The following is a 19,313-nucleotide window of genomic DNA, read 5'->3' as shown; positions in this document are numbered from 1 at the left end:
TTGGTTTGTAATATCAGTTTTATTTGTTTTGGGTTTAAACAAATTGATTTAATCAGAGTTTTTTTAATTTGCCAGTTCTACATTCATGTGTTGTGGATAAATTCTTTGTTTGCATTACTCAACATTAACCATTAACTGAATCATATAAACCAGAAAAATGGTTTATTCCAAATTTTAACATAGTTTTTAGAGCAGAAAAATAAATTAAACAGATAACACTGCAATGTGGGGTGGCTGGCGGCAAATGGAACAGCAGAGTGGGGAGGTACCTGTCTCCATGGAACAGCTCCTGTCGGTTGCGACCGTCAAATGAGACCCACGCTGTGTTGCGACTATCTGGTGACACTGAAATCTAAAAATACAATCTACAGTCATTACAGTCTACAACACATAAGAGTTGACCCCAAGTGAGTCAGAATAGGCATTTAAAGTACCTACAATAAAACCTTGTTCTTACCTGGCTGTTAATGATTTAGTCACATACAATGGGATGGAAGTATACACTTCACAAACACTGCAAGCATTGTAGGGATCTTAATCTTGTGGTAACTCCATTCTCTGTCACTGACAGTTAATCTTGTTACTGAAGTTACTTTTTTAAATGTCAAACTGTATTGTTAACTTGCCTCAGCATAAATTAGAATATTATACAAAGAAAAAATGCAGGATTGAAATTGTTACAATATTTACCAATAAGCATCCGGCAGAAGACAAATTTCAAAAAATTCAAAAAACTTTTAAAAGATTTCTTAGTAAAAAATCCTTTTTATTCATTACAAGGATTTGTAGATAAAAAAAATATTTCATTTGCATTTCCATTTATTTTTCATAATGGACATTTGCGTGGATTTAATGTTTTAATGTGTATGATTTGTAAATGATTTTGACTCTATTCAGATACATGTATGTTTTTGTTGTATTAAGTCTGTCTTTTTATCATGTGTTTAAATATGTTTGTTGTCAGATGTTTTTGTAAACATTAGTTTAGTTTGAAAATAGAGTTTGTTCAAGCAAGATGTGTGAATAATATTCTTGTATAAGAAATAGAACATGGTGGCAGCTTAGTGGATTTTTTATCGAACAAAGTCTAAAACCACTCATGATGTCAAGTAAGGGCAGAAAAAAACGAAATACTAGTAGGCAAAGGTATGAGGACAATGAGGAGGATGCCCAAAGTGAATTCAACTACATGTCAGAAAGGGATTCTAGAAAGACTGAAGGTGAGTCACTAGGTTTTGCATTGGGACAGACAAACCGAGAAAATAATGCAGTAATGTGTACTCCTACTCCTATGATAAATCTGACGTTACCAACTCCAGATACCTTCTCTTTTACTCCGAATGAGTGGCATTCCTGGAGGAATCGCTATCAAAGGTACAGACGGGGGTGCGGTCTAGATAGCACTTCCGACGCTCGGCAAATCGATGTACTTTTGTTTACAATGGGTAGTAGGAGTGAAGATATTTTCGATTCGTTTTCACCAAAACCGAATACTTATGACGAGGCTCTTCGGGCCTTTGATGCATACTTTGTGCCAAGACGAAATATCATTTATGAGAGAACAAAATTTCTGAGACACAAGCAAGGGAGTGATCCATCTGAAAAATTCATAACAGATTTGCATGGTCTTGCAAAAACGTGTGCATGGGGTGAACTGAACGATGAGATGGTGCTTCTGGTCCTCATTATTGGTATGAAAGATGAGGCTCTAAGTGATAGACTCCAGCTGGACTCTCAATTGACTCTGGAGAAGGCGATTAATACCTTGCGCCAACACGAGGAGCTAGAACGCCAAAAACGTGAGCTCGCCAATACTAATGTTTTTATGGTGAATCAAACGTCAATACAAGTCGGTAAAACAAATCTGTCTGAAAGAGCTGGTGAACAGAAATTCACCGAGGATGCTATGAGAAAAAAGTGCAGGAAATGTGGTTATAACTGGCACGGATCACTGGCCGAATGCCCTGCTAGGAAAGCCAAATGTGACAAATGTTCCGAGATTGGACATTTTTTTCGATGTTGTCCCTCCCGCGAAAAGTGGATGAGAAAAAACAAAAACGTTGTTAAGGAAATCGAACAGCAAGATTCAGACAGTGGTTATCAACAGGTTCCTGAGATTTTCATAGGGAATATAGACATCAGTGACAAAGCCTGGGTCCAGGAGGTAAAAGCAAGCTGTGGAAACCAAGATTTAGGTCTTATAAAATTTAAACTTGACACAGCAGCTGATGTAACCATGATTCCAGTAGGAGTTCTTGGTGATTTGATTAAGACTCTGCCTCTAGGAAAGTGCAAATCCCCTGTGTTTAGCGCAAAGAAGAAAGAACGAATCAATATTTTGGGAACTTTAAGGCTAAAGCTTGAACATAAGGGTGTATCAGTTTATGATCTTGCGTATATTTCTGAGGAGATCACTGTTCCACTTCTTAGCAGACGTTCCTGTGAAGAGCTGAACCTGGTGAGGAGAATTTTTTCTGTAGATTCACATGGTATTGACTGGGCTACTAAGTATCCTAATTTATTTCAAGGGCTGGGAAATATGAAAGGAGAGTACGAGATTGAAATGAAGGAGAATGCAGTTCCTTACGCTATATCCACCCCCAGGGTTGTACCAATACCTTTAAAAACCAAGGTGAAAGAGCAGTTAGACGATATGCTTGAGAAAGGAGTGATTGTTCCAGTTGAACACGCGACTGATTGGTGCGCACCAATGGTAGTTTGCGCAAAAAAGGGAGGTGGGGTTAGGATCTGCGTAGACCTATCCAAACTCAACAACAGTGTGAAACGTCGGTTTTATCCTATCCCAAAGATCGAACTTTCATTGGCCGAGATCGCGGGAGCCAAGTACTTCAGCAAGATCGATGCGAATTCCGGGTTCTGGCAACTGAACCTTGCAGAGGAGTCACAAGATTACACAACATTTATCACCCCTTTTGGGAGGTATAAATTCCGTAAGTTACCTTTTGGAATTACGTCCGCTCCTGAAGAGTTTCAGCGCCGCATGTCAAAAGCTTTAGAAGGGGCAAAGAACTGTTTAGTGCACATTGACGACTGTCTGATATGGGGAAGAACGAAAGAAGAACACAACGAGTGTCTTAGGGCCGTTCTAGAGAGAGTGCAAGCTAATGGAATCACCTTGAATAAGCAGAAGTCGGAGTTCTGCAAGAAGACTGTGACATTTCTGGGGTTTGTGCTGTCTAAGGACGGAATCAAGCCTGATCCAAGCAAGGTACAAGCGATTGTGGACTTACCAGCTCCAAGAAACGCTAATGAAGTACAAAGATTCATGGGCATGATCACTTTTCTGGCAAAATTTATTCCGAACCGCAGTGAGATTTTGGAGCCAATTACGAGCTTGTTAAAGACTAAAAACGATTTCCTTTGGGGACCAGCTCAAGAAAACGCTTTTGTCACAGTAAAACAGATTTTATCATCAGAGCCATGTTTGACTGTTTACGATCCGCAAAAACCCTCGATTCTTTCTTGCGATGCTTCAAAAAAAGGTCTTGGAGCGGTTTTACTTCAAGTTGAAGGAGAAAACAAGAAACCTGTGGCATATATATCTCGGACTCTAACGCCTGCTGAAGAAAACTACAGTAACATTGAGAGAGAAGCGCTTGCGTGCACATGGGCAAGTGACCGTTTGAAATGTTTCCTGATGGGTAAAATGTACACAATTGAGACCGACCACAAACCGCTTGTCTCAATTTTCAAAACACAAAATTTGGACGAGCTCTCACCGAGGCTACAGCGGTTCCGAATGCGTATGATGAGATACGATTATCGCATGACCTGGACCCCAGGAAAAGACCTTGCCATAGCAGATCTACTATCAAGAAGTCCTATTCCGGCTGACGAAGATGGCGAATTGACCGAAGAAGTGGAAGCCTTCGTCCACGAAATCAGTCTGATTAGTATAAACACTACAGATGAAAATGTGACAAAGGTACTTCACTCACAAATGAGAGATCCAATCTGTGCACAACTTAAGTTACAAATTTTAGACGAATGGCCTGTAAAATCAAGTTTACCTAATGAGATTCAAGAGTACTTTAATGTGAAAGACGAGTTAAGTTGTATTGATGGGCTATTGCTTCGAGGAACTCGGATGATAATACCTCAAGAACTACGAGCGGAAATGCTCGGGAGGCTTCACAGTGGACACTTGGGAATCACAAAAACAAGGAAACGTGCTTTGGGAACCATGTGGTGGCCTGGAATTTCTCAAGAAATAGAAAGGAAAATCAAATCGTGTCCAGTGTGTATTCAGAACTCAACTAATCACAGTGAACCATTGATTCCGAGAACTGTCCCGGATTACCCGTGGCAAAATGTGTCTGTTGACTTGTTCAAACACGAAGACAAGTGGTATACGGTTATCGTGGATCACTACTCAAGATACTTTGAAGTCGAGGAAATGCATCGAATGAGGGCTTCAGATGTGATTCGGGTTTGCAAAACCACATTTTCACGTTTTGGAATTCCTCAACGTGTTTATTCAGATAGTGGGACACAATTTCACCATATTGACTCAAGTGAATTTAAATTGTTTGCAAAGGAGTGGGGGTTCTCCACATTCAGAAGTAGTCCCCACCACCATCAGGGAAATGGGGCAGCTGAAGCAGCTGTGAAAGTAGCAAAAGGGCTAATGAAGAAAAACAAGGATAAATTTGAACTTGCCCTACTTTCTTACCGGACCTCACCTCTTGAAACCGGCTTTTCCCCATCTGAACTTATGTTTGGAAGGAAATTAAGAGACAATCTTCCATCTACTTTGGTTGGAAATCCTGTGGAAAATAAGAATTTTCTTGAGAGGGAGAATAAGTACCAGAATAAGTACAAGATACAATTTGATAAACGACATGGAGCGAGTGGTTTAAGTGAATTAGAAGTTGGAAGCATGGTATGGATCACAGATCTACGTCGACACGGTAAGGTAGTCAGGAAATTGAACGAACCACGTTCCTACCTTGTGGAAACTGACAAGAGAACTATTCGCCGAAACAGGAAGTTCTTAGTTCCTGCACCGTACTACGGAGGAGATGGAATTCTTTCAAACTGTTCATCCATGGTCCTTAATCGTCCATGCAACTCACGTGATCGTCCAGGAGCTGGCACAGTAATCCGTTACGGAAGGTCCATTAAGAAACCGAGGCGGTACTGAGTTTCATAAAGATGTGGACATCTTGAAGCGGGATGTTGTATTAAGTCTGTCTTTTTATCATGTGTTTAAATATGTTTGTTGTCAGATGTTTTTGTAAACATTAGTTTAGTTTGAAAATAGAGTTTGTTCAAGCAAGATGTGTGAATAATATTCTTGTATAAGAAATAGAACAGTTTTATACTTTTGTGGCTTGGAATTGTATGAGTTTTGTAAATTTGTATTTTTTTGGAAATAAATAAATAATAAAAATAATATATGTTATATATTGAATAAAGACTATTTGAATCTTGAATCTTGAACTTATCTTATTTTTATTTCTGAAAATGACCAAAATTTTGTAACAATTTTAATCTTAGATTGTTTATCATTGAATTTCTACTAGCTGTATCCTGTTATCTTTGGTCCTTTGAATCTTTAAATAAGAAACAAACAAAATATTTTTCTCTAATAAAAAAATTAAAAATGTTTACTTTTAGTGTTTATTTATTCTTTACTTAACTATCTTATAAAACTTGAGAAAGTATTAAATGACTTCACTAACCTTGAGCTCGACTCCAGCGGGCACAACAATGGGCCTGAAGGAGAGAGAGTGGGGGCAGATAGGGGTGACCATGATGGCGGGGACGCTGGGATGGATCATGGAGGCACCTGCGGCTACTGCATACGCTGTGCTGCCTGTGGGTGTCGACACAATCAAACCTGCACAGACAAACATGGTTATCATACTACAGTGTGACTGTATAGACCAAATAAACTATATGACCAAATAAAAACACAAATTAAAACTACAGCTACGGTGAACTGTTCTAAAAATTATCATTAAAATACTAATAATTTGCCCTAGGGACAAAACAAACTTAATCATGGCTAAAATAAAATTATGTCTATGGACTCAAAAGACAAGTTTTTTTTTAAGGAAGGCTCTATATAGGTTTCTAAATATCTAATCTAAATATAAAGTTTCACTCATTCCAGCCAAAAGAGCATAATTATTCCAAAATGAAATTTTGAGATAAAACTCATGAAATGAAAAGATACACAACAACTAATTCATAGCTAAACAGAATAGTGATAAGTATACAATTAAAATAATTTGAGATTATTAAAAAAAATATACAGAAAGTAAATTAAAGAAATTAAAGATTTTTTGTACAAAAAAATTTTAAGTTCAGATGTATGAATCCTTGTTACACTCAATTCCTTGCCTTTTAAGTAAAAAAAAGAAAAGAAATTATTCATATAAGCCACATTTACACAAGGCCAGTAGGCAGATAGGTTACACTATATGAGGAAGGTAACCTGCCTGCCTACTACTGGCCACAGTTAACATAACAGTAAAACCTCACTAACACGATACTGGGTAACTTGACAGTCAACAGCTGACAGGGGGCACACAAAAAAGGAAAATTTTTCAGAACATTTATTTTTAATTGTTGAATACTCGTCATTTCTTTGTACATTGTTTACTTAATATGTAAAGATACTCGTGAAAGTAATAAATTTATGTATAAAAGTTAGTCTCTTATGTATTCCTTTATTAAAACTCCTTACCAATTTTAATGTTCTGGATAACTTGACAACACCCAAACTCGACAACCTTTGGGTCGACAAATTGTCGAGTTAATGAGGTTTTACTGTGCCGGTAAATAAATTCTTAATCTCTGCAGGTTAATCAAGTTATTATTGTGTGAGAGCAGAGTATCAAGTGTTTATCCACTTAGTATTTCCAACATAAATCCCTTATTTCAGGTTAGTGTGGGCTACACAATACCAGACAGATGGACCACACAGGACGTATCAAATACAAGTACTTTGTATACCTATAGCCAAAGCTCTCTGTCTCTCTCTTTTCTTGGAATTCCCTCCCGGGGGCTCTGAAACTCAACAATTTTGCTTTCTTCAGAATATGGTTTTATCTTCCAAAATGTTTTATAATTATTATTATTAATAATAGCCATTCTAAAATGTTACAAATTATCCAGGAGTTAAGGCTTGGGAAGACTTACACTTTAAAAGTTGAAATAAAAAATTTTACATGCCAACAAAATTTCTCCACCAAAGTAATGAAATCTGTCCCAAAGCTTTGCAACGTTTTCAAATGTATGAGGGCTGTCTTCATCGAGCTCTCGTCAGGACTTAACAAGCCAGCTAAAACATGAGACCAGTGCTACACTCTGTACTTCATGTTTTACTATTCTAGCTGTTCCCCACCCCTATGTGAAGTTAAGTCTCGTCAAAGTAGCCAAAAAATTATATGAACGATGATGGACGTTCCCCCAATCACAAACTGCATTATGTGATAAATAATTTATCACATACAATTATTGTTGTCGTCTAAGATCTCAAGCACAACTGATGATCTTTGCCAGTTGAACAGATTTGAATGGAGTTAAGTGTTCAGGTATAGATAATGAAAGTAATACATATTAAATAAGGGATTGAAGGAGTTAGGGGGTGGTCGTAAATGATTGTACACTATTTATAATATTTTCCATGTTTTAAGCTGGCTGAGACCTTTCATCAGTCGTTTGAGACAATGATCAAAGTTATGGGAGTTTTACATGCTGATTGTTATGTGACTGAACAAAATATTTCTGAACTGATAGGGATCTCTAATACTACCAACGACTACAGTAAGCCTTAGTAAACACCCCAATCATAGAACGCAAGATTTCCTCAACTTCATTCACTACCTCAATAGAACCTGATGAACACCTGCTTCCAGCCTCCTAGTGCAAAATAATACTGTGTTCTATCCAACTTCCTAACCGCATTTTCTACCTCTGAAACTCTTTAATTTAAAGCATACAACTTTCAACTTCCAATGGATTTTAACTGGCAGGTTCCTCCATTTCCCTCACATTGTTTTTGCTAGTATTACTTGAATTATAATCGGTTAACTTAAACTAACAACATTTTGGGGTTATTTACAGTTTGAGTTGCCTCATTCGACACCTAGAAGCATAAGTCTACCTAAGTAAAATACCCAGTATGACAAGACTAATTTTCGCATGAGAGTGGAAATTTCTAGAATAGAAAAGTGAAGTAGAGAACACAAAATTAGTCTCAGGTTTGAGCCACCTGGGTTGGGGGTGTTGGAACCATCTGACTGGAGTTGGATGGAGACATAAATTCACCAACTGCCCTTGTAGAATCTCTGTGGGCCTTTGGTTGTATATAAAGGAAAAACCATCTCAAGCAGACAAAAAATTCCCACCTATTTACATTTATGATAGTAATATGTCACTAACAAAACTATTACCTAACTAAACATTAAGTTGAGTCGGTAAAGTTTTCATACTAGGTTGCTTGTTAATATATTCTGTATACCTCAGGCTATGAAAATCCAAACCTTTTGAAAGTCTATTTAATGATAAGCTGATTTGATTAATTCACTCCTGGGGCCCTATTTTTGAAATGGTTGACTGTTGAGTCATTCTATTTCCAATCGTTTCGTATTTTTGAAACGATTGACGGTGGACTTATCCAACCAAAACTACTCAACACCTATCGAGCTGTTGAGTGGAGGTTGACTGCACTTTCTTCTTCCTCTCTTTCGGCAAAAAATTGCTCTTTTTGAGTCGACGCCATATTGTTTTGTTATTGCTTTAATTTACTAATTGCGATTTAGAGGTTATGTATTTGTTGTCATAGCACCCAATACTTTATGCAATTGTTAATTTTATTTACTGTGTCAATACTAGACTATTTAATCTATTTACTTTGTTATAAGACAATTTAATTTGTTTGAAATACACTAGGCATACTAATTGAGCTTATTAAAAGATAATTATTGTTATTAGACATATGATTTAAGGTATTAAAGATTGTGGCAGAGAGAAACAATATCATAGCTAGTTTCAATACCATTCACCTAATAAAGGGATCAAATTAATTTAAGTTACGATAAGCTTTCAGTGCAATGGCAAATAGCCATAAGATTTAACCTAAATAAAAACACAATTAAAAATAACATGAAACAAAACGATGAAGAAAACTAAAATAAGGTGATGTGTTCTGAAATAGATACGAAGAAAGCAAATAATAATGTATTTAGGATATGCCTAAACTTATAATGAGCTACACCATAAAACAAACAAACATCCATAGTAAATTTTATTGTTAATACTTATAAGTTTATATAAGGTACTTTTGCAATCACTAAGATTAAGCAAGACATAACCTCAATCTCTCAGGAACGGAGTTGACAGTTCACCTCAGTGTCTCGAAATACGGTAGATTGTGATTAGCTGCCAGATTTTAGAGTAAGAAGAGGTTAAATCGAAGATCGCAAGAACTCTGCATTGTGATTGGTTCAAAATGACGTCATCTGAATTTCGTGCGGTCGTATGCCCTACATTTCCAAAACAAGTCACTCAACTAGTGATTCCCAACTCGCTTCCCAACCGTTGGGTTTCAAAAATACCAAATCCTGTTGTTGGTTGAGTTGAGTGTTGACGATAGACTCAACTGTCAACCATTTCAAAAATAGGGCCCCTGCAGTGAAAAAAGATATTTTGTGTCCAGTGTTAACTACTTTTCTTTTAAAACTGCATTTAACCATATGCAGAGAGAAAGAGAGGTCTTTGGCTTTTACAAATGTGTTTGCTAACTATTTATCAAACACCTGTGTTCACACATATCCACAATTTTATGTTTTATGTGTCTAAGTAAGAATCAAATGTACTCAATAAAACAGTGAGGAACTAAGGTATGCTTTATCATTATGTTTTAGATGTTTTAACTCGTTACTTTATAAGATTATAAAAGGGTATAGAATTACAATCTTATGTCATTAATCTGTCAGTACCAGGGGAGCGAGTATTTGCTCGAGGTTTTTGATTTGTTCAAGAGGTTAAAAAAATTAAACCTATAAGCCTAAAAATATTTTCAGTTATGCAATGATTAATTAAGTTATAAAGTCAATTTGTATTCACTAGACATTCACTCATTCTTAATATTACCTAAAACAACTATTTCATGTGGAAGAGCAATCTATATTGAAAATTTCTACAATAAACTTCATTATAAAAACTCATGATATCTGTTGACGTTATTGTGTTAGTCACTGGGATCGCGAAACAACACATGAATTCCGGCGGCGCATCATCAAAAACTACAAAACGTCCTTGGCATTTCCTCTAGAATTTTTGTTCAGTAGCATAATGTTTTGCGGTAAAAGACTTAACGTTTTTAAACAGTTGTAATTATCCCTTTGGTTATAATACATCATACGCCCCAAATGAATTATGTAATCAATGCTCAATAGCATTCATAAGAATGTGCTTTTCCTTTGTACTGTTACAAGCATATGTTACAATTCATTTAATACATTTTATTAAAACTGCCATAGCTACTTGACAGTCCATAGAACTAATGTTAAAAATATTAAAATTTCATTTGAAGTTTTTAACCAAAAACAAATTTTCCCAGATAATGTTTTGCGGTAAAAGACTTAACGTTTTTAAACAGTTGTAGTTATCCCTTTGGTTATTAATACATCATACACCCCAAATGAATTATGTAATCAATGCTCAATAGCATTCATAGGAATGTGCTTTTCCTTTGTACTGTTACAAGCATATGTTACAATTCATTTAATACATTTTATTAAAACTGCCATAGCTACTTGTCAGTCCATAGAACTAATGTTAAAAATATTAAAATTTCATTTGAAGTTTTTAACCAAAAACAAATTTTCCCAGATAATGTTTTGCGGTAAAAGACTTAACGTTTTTAAACAGTTGTAGTTATCCCTTTGGTTATTAATACATCATACACCCCAAATGAATTATGTAATCAATGCTCAATAGCATTCATAGGAATGTGCTTTTCCTTTGTACTGTTACAAGCATATGTTACAATTCATTTAATACATTTTATTAAAACTGCCATAGCTACTTGTCAGTCCATAGGACTAATGTTAAAAATATTAAAATTTCATTTTAAGTTTTTAACCAAAAACAAATTTTCTCAGAACAGAGCCTAGCATGGATATTGTGTTTAGCCTAAAACTCAGATATTTCTAACAATTTAGAGGAAATCATATGATTCCTTTTCAAAATCATTGTGCGCAAACGTTACTCTTATTATAGTGTAGATTACTTACCGTCGCCTTGCACAGATGTGATATGTTTGCCGTCCAAGAACAGGTCGATGTTGGAGAGGTAAGGTGATGGTCCTCGGTCAATCACAACCTCATTGAGGACCAGCAGGTTGGTGGGTGGCTTGGACTTAGACACTTCTTCGTTTTTGCGCATGATGATACACCTTAGTCTGCTGCGAAGAGTCAGAGCTGCGTGGCCTGCAGTCACGGACAGAACAAACAATTTATTTAACTCACAGAATGCTTTTTGCTTTACAGTTGTGCTTGAAGCTTGTATTGGACAAATGTCTTTATTTAATCCATTTGCGGACTTTATTTGTTTCACTTAGATTTATGATGTCCTCATCTCACAATGTCAAAAATATGTATATCGTGTTATTAAATTTTTTTATTTCATAATAAGCTATCAATCTTTTATTAAAAAAAACACACTTTATTACCTTCCCTGAAGCAGCAAACATAAGTACTCATTAAACCTAATGTTTATTTAAATAGGGAAAAAATCTGAAATTTGTACGGAAATATTTTAGTGAAAATTTGATCAGTATAATGGAAATTTGCTTAGTCTGCAGGTTTGCTGCGGGTGTATTTTATCTTGGAACTCTTTATGTCTAGCCTAGAGTTAACACTTTCAATTAATCAAACTGTCCCAGCCTTGATTTTCTTTTTCTCCCCAAAACCAAAATTAAAGCATATCCACAAGCTTTTGATTATGTTTTGATGAAGTCACATACAAAGTCTTGAGCTTTTTCAAATTTGGGATTTCTTAAGGATAACCCGCGCTTAATAGTTTGCTAATGTCAACAATTACCTTATAACACATTACTTCATAGTCTCATAAATAAACCCCTTTGGCAAATAAGTGGAACTGTAGATACTCTTGAGTCCCAAACAAATTTAGCAGTTCAAACTGAGCACCTTGTCTTGGGATGTTGCCAGAACTCACCAACAATGTTTCACTTATAAATTCTCTATGACCAATTTTAAGTTATCTATTGGTGAAATTAATTTAATGGTTCTATTTATTTAACTTTTTATAGTTTACAAACAAAATCAAGTGAATTTATATGTCTTAAAAAAACTAGTAATACATTTTTAGGACAGTAGTTTACATTGCAAACTGTGGATAACTCGATAAGTATACAAATTTTATAGTATGACTTTGCTGCTAAATAAAATAACTCGTTAACTATTAGAATATTATTTAGTACAAATTCAACATGACAAAGCCTGTTATAGAGATAGTACATATAAAAACTAGACTCCATTAAAAACTAGATTAAAATTGATTATTTCTCAAATATGTTTTCTTGAACATAAGACTTAAATCTAAAATGTAATCAATCTTTGAGATAAGTTTAAAGATAAATTAAGTAATTAATGATATTTCATAACTATTCTAGACAATAGATTGTTTTAAAATTAATTTTAGTACATAAACATTTTAGCTGCCTAGACCGTATGCCTTACTCACCCTTTGCCAAGGGGTCTCCAAACTTTTTCACAAAAGGGCCAGATTTAAATATCTTGGAGGCCTGGCGGGCCAAAGGGTTTGAGGGTATGGATTACAAAATTATACTTGCAAAGTCGATATTTTAAGCACTCAAGACGAAGAAAAAGTTTAAACTCTTGTAATCTGAAAAGAGGAGTTTAAGTACAAAACTTCCTTTCTTGGGTTAGTGTAATTTCCGAGTTGTTATTTTACTAATGAAATGTATAACTAAATTAAAATATTCAACAAGGCCAAACTAGGTTTCCATCGTCAGGCTGTGTTTACACTAGTACAAAAAGTAAATATTTACTTAATAATAAATGAAAAAATTTGGTTATTTTACTGTTGGTTTATAAAAACCAAATCTGAAAATGGCCACCCGCCACTGGGGGAATGGGAGTCATCTTGGTTCAGCTACAGCTATGACCATAATTTTATCGCACATCACTCATGCCGCGTTGTTTATTGTTTTTGTGGCTGTACAAAAACCTCTAGCGGGGGGCCGTAGTTTGGAGACTGCTGGTTTAAACTGTTAGGCCTATGATGTTTTTAACCTCTTAAAAATAACTTTTACTGGATTGAACTGGAAGCACACGTGGGAAATATTAAACTTATGTATGAACGAAATCATAGTGATGACGTATGAGATTCCTTTAGTGGCTTTGCTAGCTAAGATCAGCCCATTAGTTATAATCCCACACCAATCAGGTATGATAAGTTTGTTGTTGATTTGACAAAGCTCTATGATCAAGGACAGCTGGGTCCAGTTTTGTGGGGGAAAACACAGAACAAGTTAACTTACCTTCCAAAACGTTGGTGACTTGTTCCTGGAAGTTCTCAAACTCGAAGGGTGTGAGAAAGCCTAGAGAGCCGAGATGGAACGCCATCACAGGAGGAACAGACTGTTGGAAGAGCAAACTGGCGTATAGCAATGTGCCATCCCCTCCCAGACAGATAATGAAGTCTGGAAAAAGTATTTGTCAATTGAAAACAGACGATATTGGAAAAACTCATGATACTGCTTAGTCCAATGCTCTAGAATTTGTGCAAGATGGTCCATGGTTTATAGTCTTCATTGTGTAATTCTTTACTATGTATATTTTTTATACTTCAAGTTCAATAACGATCCTTTACACACACAAATAATAATGAGGTTCTACTTAAAGACACCAGCGTTACTCACCTATTTTATCTGTAAGGTCATCTTTGCCGTCTCGGAATGTCATGAGTTTCTCCTTGACGTTGGAAAAGTCAGAGTTGGCCACCAACAGAGAGTCATCCATGACTGACTGTTCCACAAACACCACCATGCGCTTCTCCTGAACACAAGGATCACCTTCAGTAAGGCAAGTTTACAAGCCACTAGCCAGCAGGTAGATAGGCATGCTTGTTGGCGAGTAGAAATACAACCATTATACCAACTCCTTTGACATCCTCTAGACTAATCCTGCTTTAAAACTTTTTGGGTTTTCCCAGATTCAAGAACTTAAATTAAATTACAGTAGAACCTCTTTAATCCGAAGCCCCGTAATCCGAACACGTCCACTCATCCGAACCCCTCATTGCTGTACTCAACACAGTACAGCAGTTCTTTATTGTAAACTGTATTTAATTTACAGTACTGTTTATTCACAATGTTTCCTACTGTATTAAATAAACACTGTATTTTACTTTATAAAACATTTTTTCACTTTTCCCAAAATAATGTTCATCAATTTTAGCCATGTTTTAGCTATTGTTATGTAAAAACAACAATATGTTCTGTAATCCGAACTATTCAATAGTCCGAACTACCCCTGGTTCCAACTAGTTCGGATTAAAGAGGTTCTACTGTAGTTATAATTGGCATGCTTGGATAGTATTATACAATCTAGTTTGATTAAAGTCTGGTGAGTTGTGAAAGACGTTGTGTTCTATATTGTACAGCTGTTTTGCTTACAACAAGCAACATTTGACATATATCAACAGACCACCAAATAGCATCTGTTTAAGATACCAAATTTCAGAGCCAGACTGCTATAAATTAAGGTACGGAATATGAAAATTATTGGGAGTTTATCTCTCTCATTCTCCCCCCCACCCCCCCCCCCCCCCAATTAGGCAATGATTGTGCTATAGCTGAACAAAAACAGTTTTAAAAACATGCAGATTTAGTTTGATTGGACATTTTTTTGTAAAACAGTCTGAAAAAAAAACTATTTACTTAAAAATAAAGTCTATGCCAAACAGAAAGTATTTCCACTGTGTCCACCACAAAGCTCAGCTTATGATACTCAATATTATAAACAAAGCCTTTTTATACCTAATATTTTTACACCAGTCGTTTTAAAAGAAGTAGATTTTTGCCACGCTACACTGTGTTATAAGACTTTTATTCAACAAATTAATAATCGAAAAAATATCCTCTCTTAGAAGTAATGGGTAGTGATTGTTAAATCCTATAGTCAGTGGGAATATATTACGGATTTGTAGTATTATATTGTTTGTTAGGTTATTTTAGAGTAGTATGGCAAAATATATTGTACATCACTGTGATAAATGATACATTTTGCTTACTACTCTAAACTAACCTAACAATAAAAATACTACAAATCCTCGTAGGGTTATCACACACTTGACTTTGTCTGGCGCGGGAACAATCATACTCGTCCAGTAAACACCTATTTTCTGGACTAGTAATGTAATGTAACGTAATAGTATACTAGGTGGCGTTCGCAGATGCATCCACAAAATTGAGCGGAGTCATCAAGGGTTCATATTACATTGTTTTTGTCATACTGCAGTAAAAAAAGTCGTCATTGATGCATGCGTTCCGGGTCTAAAGTAGCATTTTTACTCTTTAGGAAATAAAATTCGTTTTTAGCCTCTATGGAGTAAAACTCAGCTGTTGTCAACTCAGTTGTAATATTGTAAACGATTGAATACGTATCGAAATATGTAACGATTCGTGCTTCATAATCATTTTAACCAGTCTCTTCCCATAGCATTTTAGCATTGCAGATACATTAATCCATCCCCACACTCAACACTGCCCACCTTTACTACTTCCTTCACAGGTAAACAGGTCCGTGACGTAGGAAGAGATGAAGGAAAGTAAAGGCAAGTTTTTCGGAGTGTGGGAACTGTTTATGACGATTAGATTAAGGTATCTTGGTATCTACAATCTTAAAATTCTATGGGAAGAGAGGGAAACAGGTCTGCGACGTAAGAAGAGGTGAAGGAAGTAGTAAGGTGCGCAGTGTGGAGTTTGGGAACTGGAAACCGTTTGTAGCAGTTAGATTAATGTATCTGCAATGCTGAATTGCTATGAGAAGTGATGGAAGCATGCCCACAAAATAGAAAATGGTGAAAAAAGTAGTAAAGGTTAGCAGTGCGGACCTGTTTCCCTCCCTTTCCATAGCATTTTAGGGTTGCAGATACCTTAATCTAATCGTCATAAACAGTTCCCACACTCCGAAAAACTCGCCTTTACTGATTCCTTCATCAGTTCCTACGTCACGGACCTGTTTACCTCCCTTCCCAGAGCATTTTAGGATTGCAAATACCTAAATCTAATGGTCATAAACAGATCCCATACCCCGAACATATCGCGTTTACTACGTCCTTCGCCACTTCGTACATCGCGGACCTGTTTCCTCCCTTTCCATAGCATTTTAGGATTGTAGATACCTTATTCTTATTGTCATAAACAGTTCCCACACTCCGGACAGCTCGCCTTGGCTACTTCCTTCACCACTTTCTACGTCGCGGACCTGTTTTCCTCCCTTCCCATAGCATTTTAGGATTGCAAATACCTTAATCTAATGGTCATAAACAGATCCCATACCCCAAACATATCGCGTTTACTACGTCCTTCGCCACTTCGTACATCGCGGACCTGTTTCCTCCCGTTCCATAGCATTTTAGGATTGGAGATACCTTATTCTTATTGTCATAAACAGTTCCCACACTCCGGACAGCTCGCCTTGACTACTTCCTTCACCACTTCCTACGTCACGGACCCGTTTTCCTCCCTTTTCATAGAATTTTAGGAATGCAGATACCTACCTAAATCTAATCGTCTTAAACAGTTTCCACACTCCAGACTGCTCACCTTTACTACTTCCTTTACCACTTCCTACGTCACGGACCTCAAGCTAGTGTCGTCATTTGATTATATTTTTGATCCATACCACCGTTTATGTTCTAATATCTGTGGAATAATGCCTTCAGCTATTTATTTATCTACTGCATTCAAAAGTCATCAGCTGATCATATTTCTTTGTTTATGTGTCAAATACTGCTTCCATAAGGATTACATTGAAACTTTGAGACCCAGTGGGGCGGATTCCCGAGAGACTTTTTTAGAGCTATATAGATGTTGGCACTCACCGGTATGGTCTTTATCACCATGCAAAATTTGAAAACGATTGATTCACCCGTCTAGGAGGAGTTTGCGTATTACGAAATACATAAAAGTCGACGTATAAGAGCTCCGCTCAATTACGTTACTACCGGTAGTCCTGAAAATAGGTGTTTACCCGACGAGTGTGATCGTTCCCGTGTGAGACGAAGTCGAGTGCGGGATTACCATACGAGTCCGGCAAACACATTTTGGACGAGTGACGTACGATATTTTATGCCATACTACTCTAAGCTAACTTAACAATAAACAATCTGTATAAATCCTTATATATTCCTACTGACTAAAGGATTAACGATCATTACTCATTGCCCACTCATATAACCACTCATTGCCAAATATAATCAGCTGGTTGGGGTCCGGTAAAGCTCATTACAGTACAGTAGTGCGTAATGAAACCCCATTTCATTAAGCTGGCGGCAAAAAGCTGTTTTCTGGACTAAATCCTTGCGTGGGAAGTTTGTTAAAACAGTGTAGTGTGGCGTAATAGTATATTATGCTACTAGATTGTCTGACGTTCATCCACAGAATACGGAGTAGGCACAGTAACTGTATTGTCTACTCTTTATTCTGACTTTGAATTTAGAGCAACAATGCACTTTCAAACTGTGTGTTATATGAGGATCACTCACCTCTATGAGCCAACGGACGAGTTGTACGAAGGGACTCAACACAGAGACATCTCGCACCTTCTTGATGACAAGGACAGTGAGAGGAGGCTTGTACCAGGTCAGTCTCTGGCTGGCTGGGTCCTGTATGGTCCTGCACAGCACACACAAACAACGGAATTAAATACCCTACTATACTTAACAAGATGAGAAACCAAAACAACAAACAACTATGAAAAGGATTTTGTAAATAGACCTAATAAATTCTTCCAGAGCAAAAACATGCTCTATTTTTTACCAAATAATCAGCTTTCGAGCTTTCAAAAAGGAACAGTAAAATAAATACTAACAAAGTATCAAATAAGGGTAGACCCATAAATATTAGCACAAAGAGATGGATTATGCAACCTTTTTACTGTTTTTTATGACAATAGTTTCCAAATAAAAAAAAATATTTATCAAAGAGTAGGACTTGACAAGAATGATTTGACAACTAGGCAACCTAAGCCTTGAAACTATAGTCATTGCAAAACCATAGGGGATTGACAACATTGAAATGGCAACATGACATTTTTATTTTGTATTGATTTTCAATTTAAGAGGCAAATAATATGTATGAATTAATTGTATGTTACTGTAATCTTCCTCAATATCAAAACAATACCATTATTGAAACTAAACTGTTCATTATATTTGCAGAATTTCTGATTAGTCCATTAAGCATCGTGAATAATTTTTGCAGTGTTATTTATTTAGCGCTATCAGGTACATCTTGGTTCTGAATAACAAATTTATAAGCGAGAGACAGAAGAGAGGAACTGTCCCCGTTACTTACTATGAACAAGGGCTTATATACAACTTTTTATAGACTTGTATTTTATAAATTTTTTATTCAGAAAAATTAAAAATTGAAAGCACATGGACAAGATAGTTGCTAGTGTTTATAAAACAGGATTAACAAAATTCAATGCTCATAGAGCTTTTAACAGTGACCACATAGAATCAGTAAAAATTTGCATTTGCACATAAAACACATGGCCATCAATTTACGAAATTCCTAGACTCGTAATGCAGGTGTTTGAATTTAAAATGTTATACCCGAGGAAATTACTAGAGATGATCCAAGAAGGCTTCATGACACTGTGTTGTGTCTACTATCACTAGTCACTAGTCACTTGAAGAGTAACACTAAACACTAGTAACATTAACACACAACACTACACCTTGCATACATTAGCATTATTGTCCAATGGATTAACTCATGTCTTCTGTTTGTAAACATGTATCTCAATATCATCAGTGTTTTACATGTTCCAATAGTAAAGGTCTACTGATTTTTGATTGCTGGTAAATTATTTACACTTGGTAACACCAGCTGTCCAACATAAACACAGCTTGGATATGAAGGTATAAACTAGTTCATTTAGTGACCTTAAATTAGTTAAATTATTAACCATCTGCCACTTTATTTTTGTAACCAAAGATGTTTTCTCCACAGCCTATAAATTTATTCAACTAGACCATGGTAGTAGACTAAAAAT

General features: G+C 36.1%; 1 protein-coding gene across 13 annotated transcripts in view; it reads right to left on the bottom strand.

Moving 5' to 3' along the window:
- Nucleotides 1-19,313, bottom strand: part of LOC128988365 (NAD kinase-like) — a 103,815-nt gene that overhangs the window by 7,356 nt on the left and 77,146 nt on the right. For 10 of the 13 annotated variants that reach the window (XM_054409588.1, XM_054409593.1, XM_054409595.1 and 7 more), the window contains 7 exons: nucleotides 17,797-17,926; nucleotides 13,946-14,081; nucleotides 13,565-13,726; nucleotides 11,274-11,468; nucleotides 6,985-7,038; nucleotides 5,706-5,863; nucleotides 270-352 (listed from right to left, as the gene is read on the bottom strand). In XM_054409588.1, the coding sequence (XP_054265563.1) occupies nucleotides 270-352; nucleotides 5,706-5,863; nucleotides 6,985-7,038; nucleotides 11,274-11,468; nucleotides 13,565-13,726; nucleotides 13,946-14,081; nucleotides 17,797-17,926 (918 nt within the window). The remainder of the gene's footprint in view (nucleotides 1-269; nucleotides 353-5,705; nucleotides 5,864-6,984; nucleotides 7,039-11,273; nucleotides 11,469-13,564; nucleotides 13,727-13,945; nucleotides 14,082-17,796; nucleotides 17,927-19,313) is intronic. The other 3 variants (XM_054409589.1, XM_054409590.1, XM_054409592.1) reach the window with 3 other exon arrangements.

This window comes from Macrosteles quadrilineatus, unplaced genomic scaffold (assembly GCF_028750875.1).
Source record: "Macrosteles quadrilineatus isolate MER2022 unplaced genomic scaffold, UCM_ALF_1.0 Scaffold_3__2_contigs__length_128488019, whole genome shotgun sequence".
Classification (NCBI taxonomy): Eukaryota; Metazoa; Arthropoda; class Insecta; order Hemiptera; family Cicadellidae; genus Macrosteles; species Macrosteles quadrilineatus.
The sequence above is the reverse complement of the archived record's forward strand: the minus strand, read 5'-3'. Positions and strand labels throughout refer to the sequence as shown.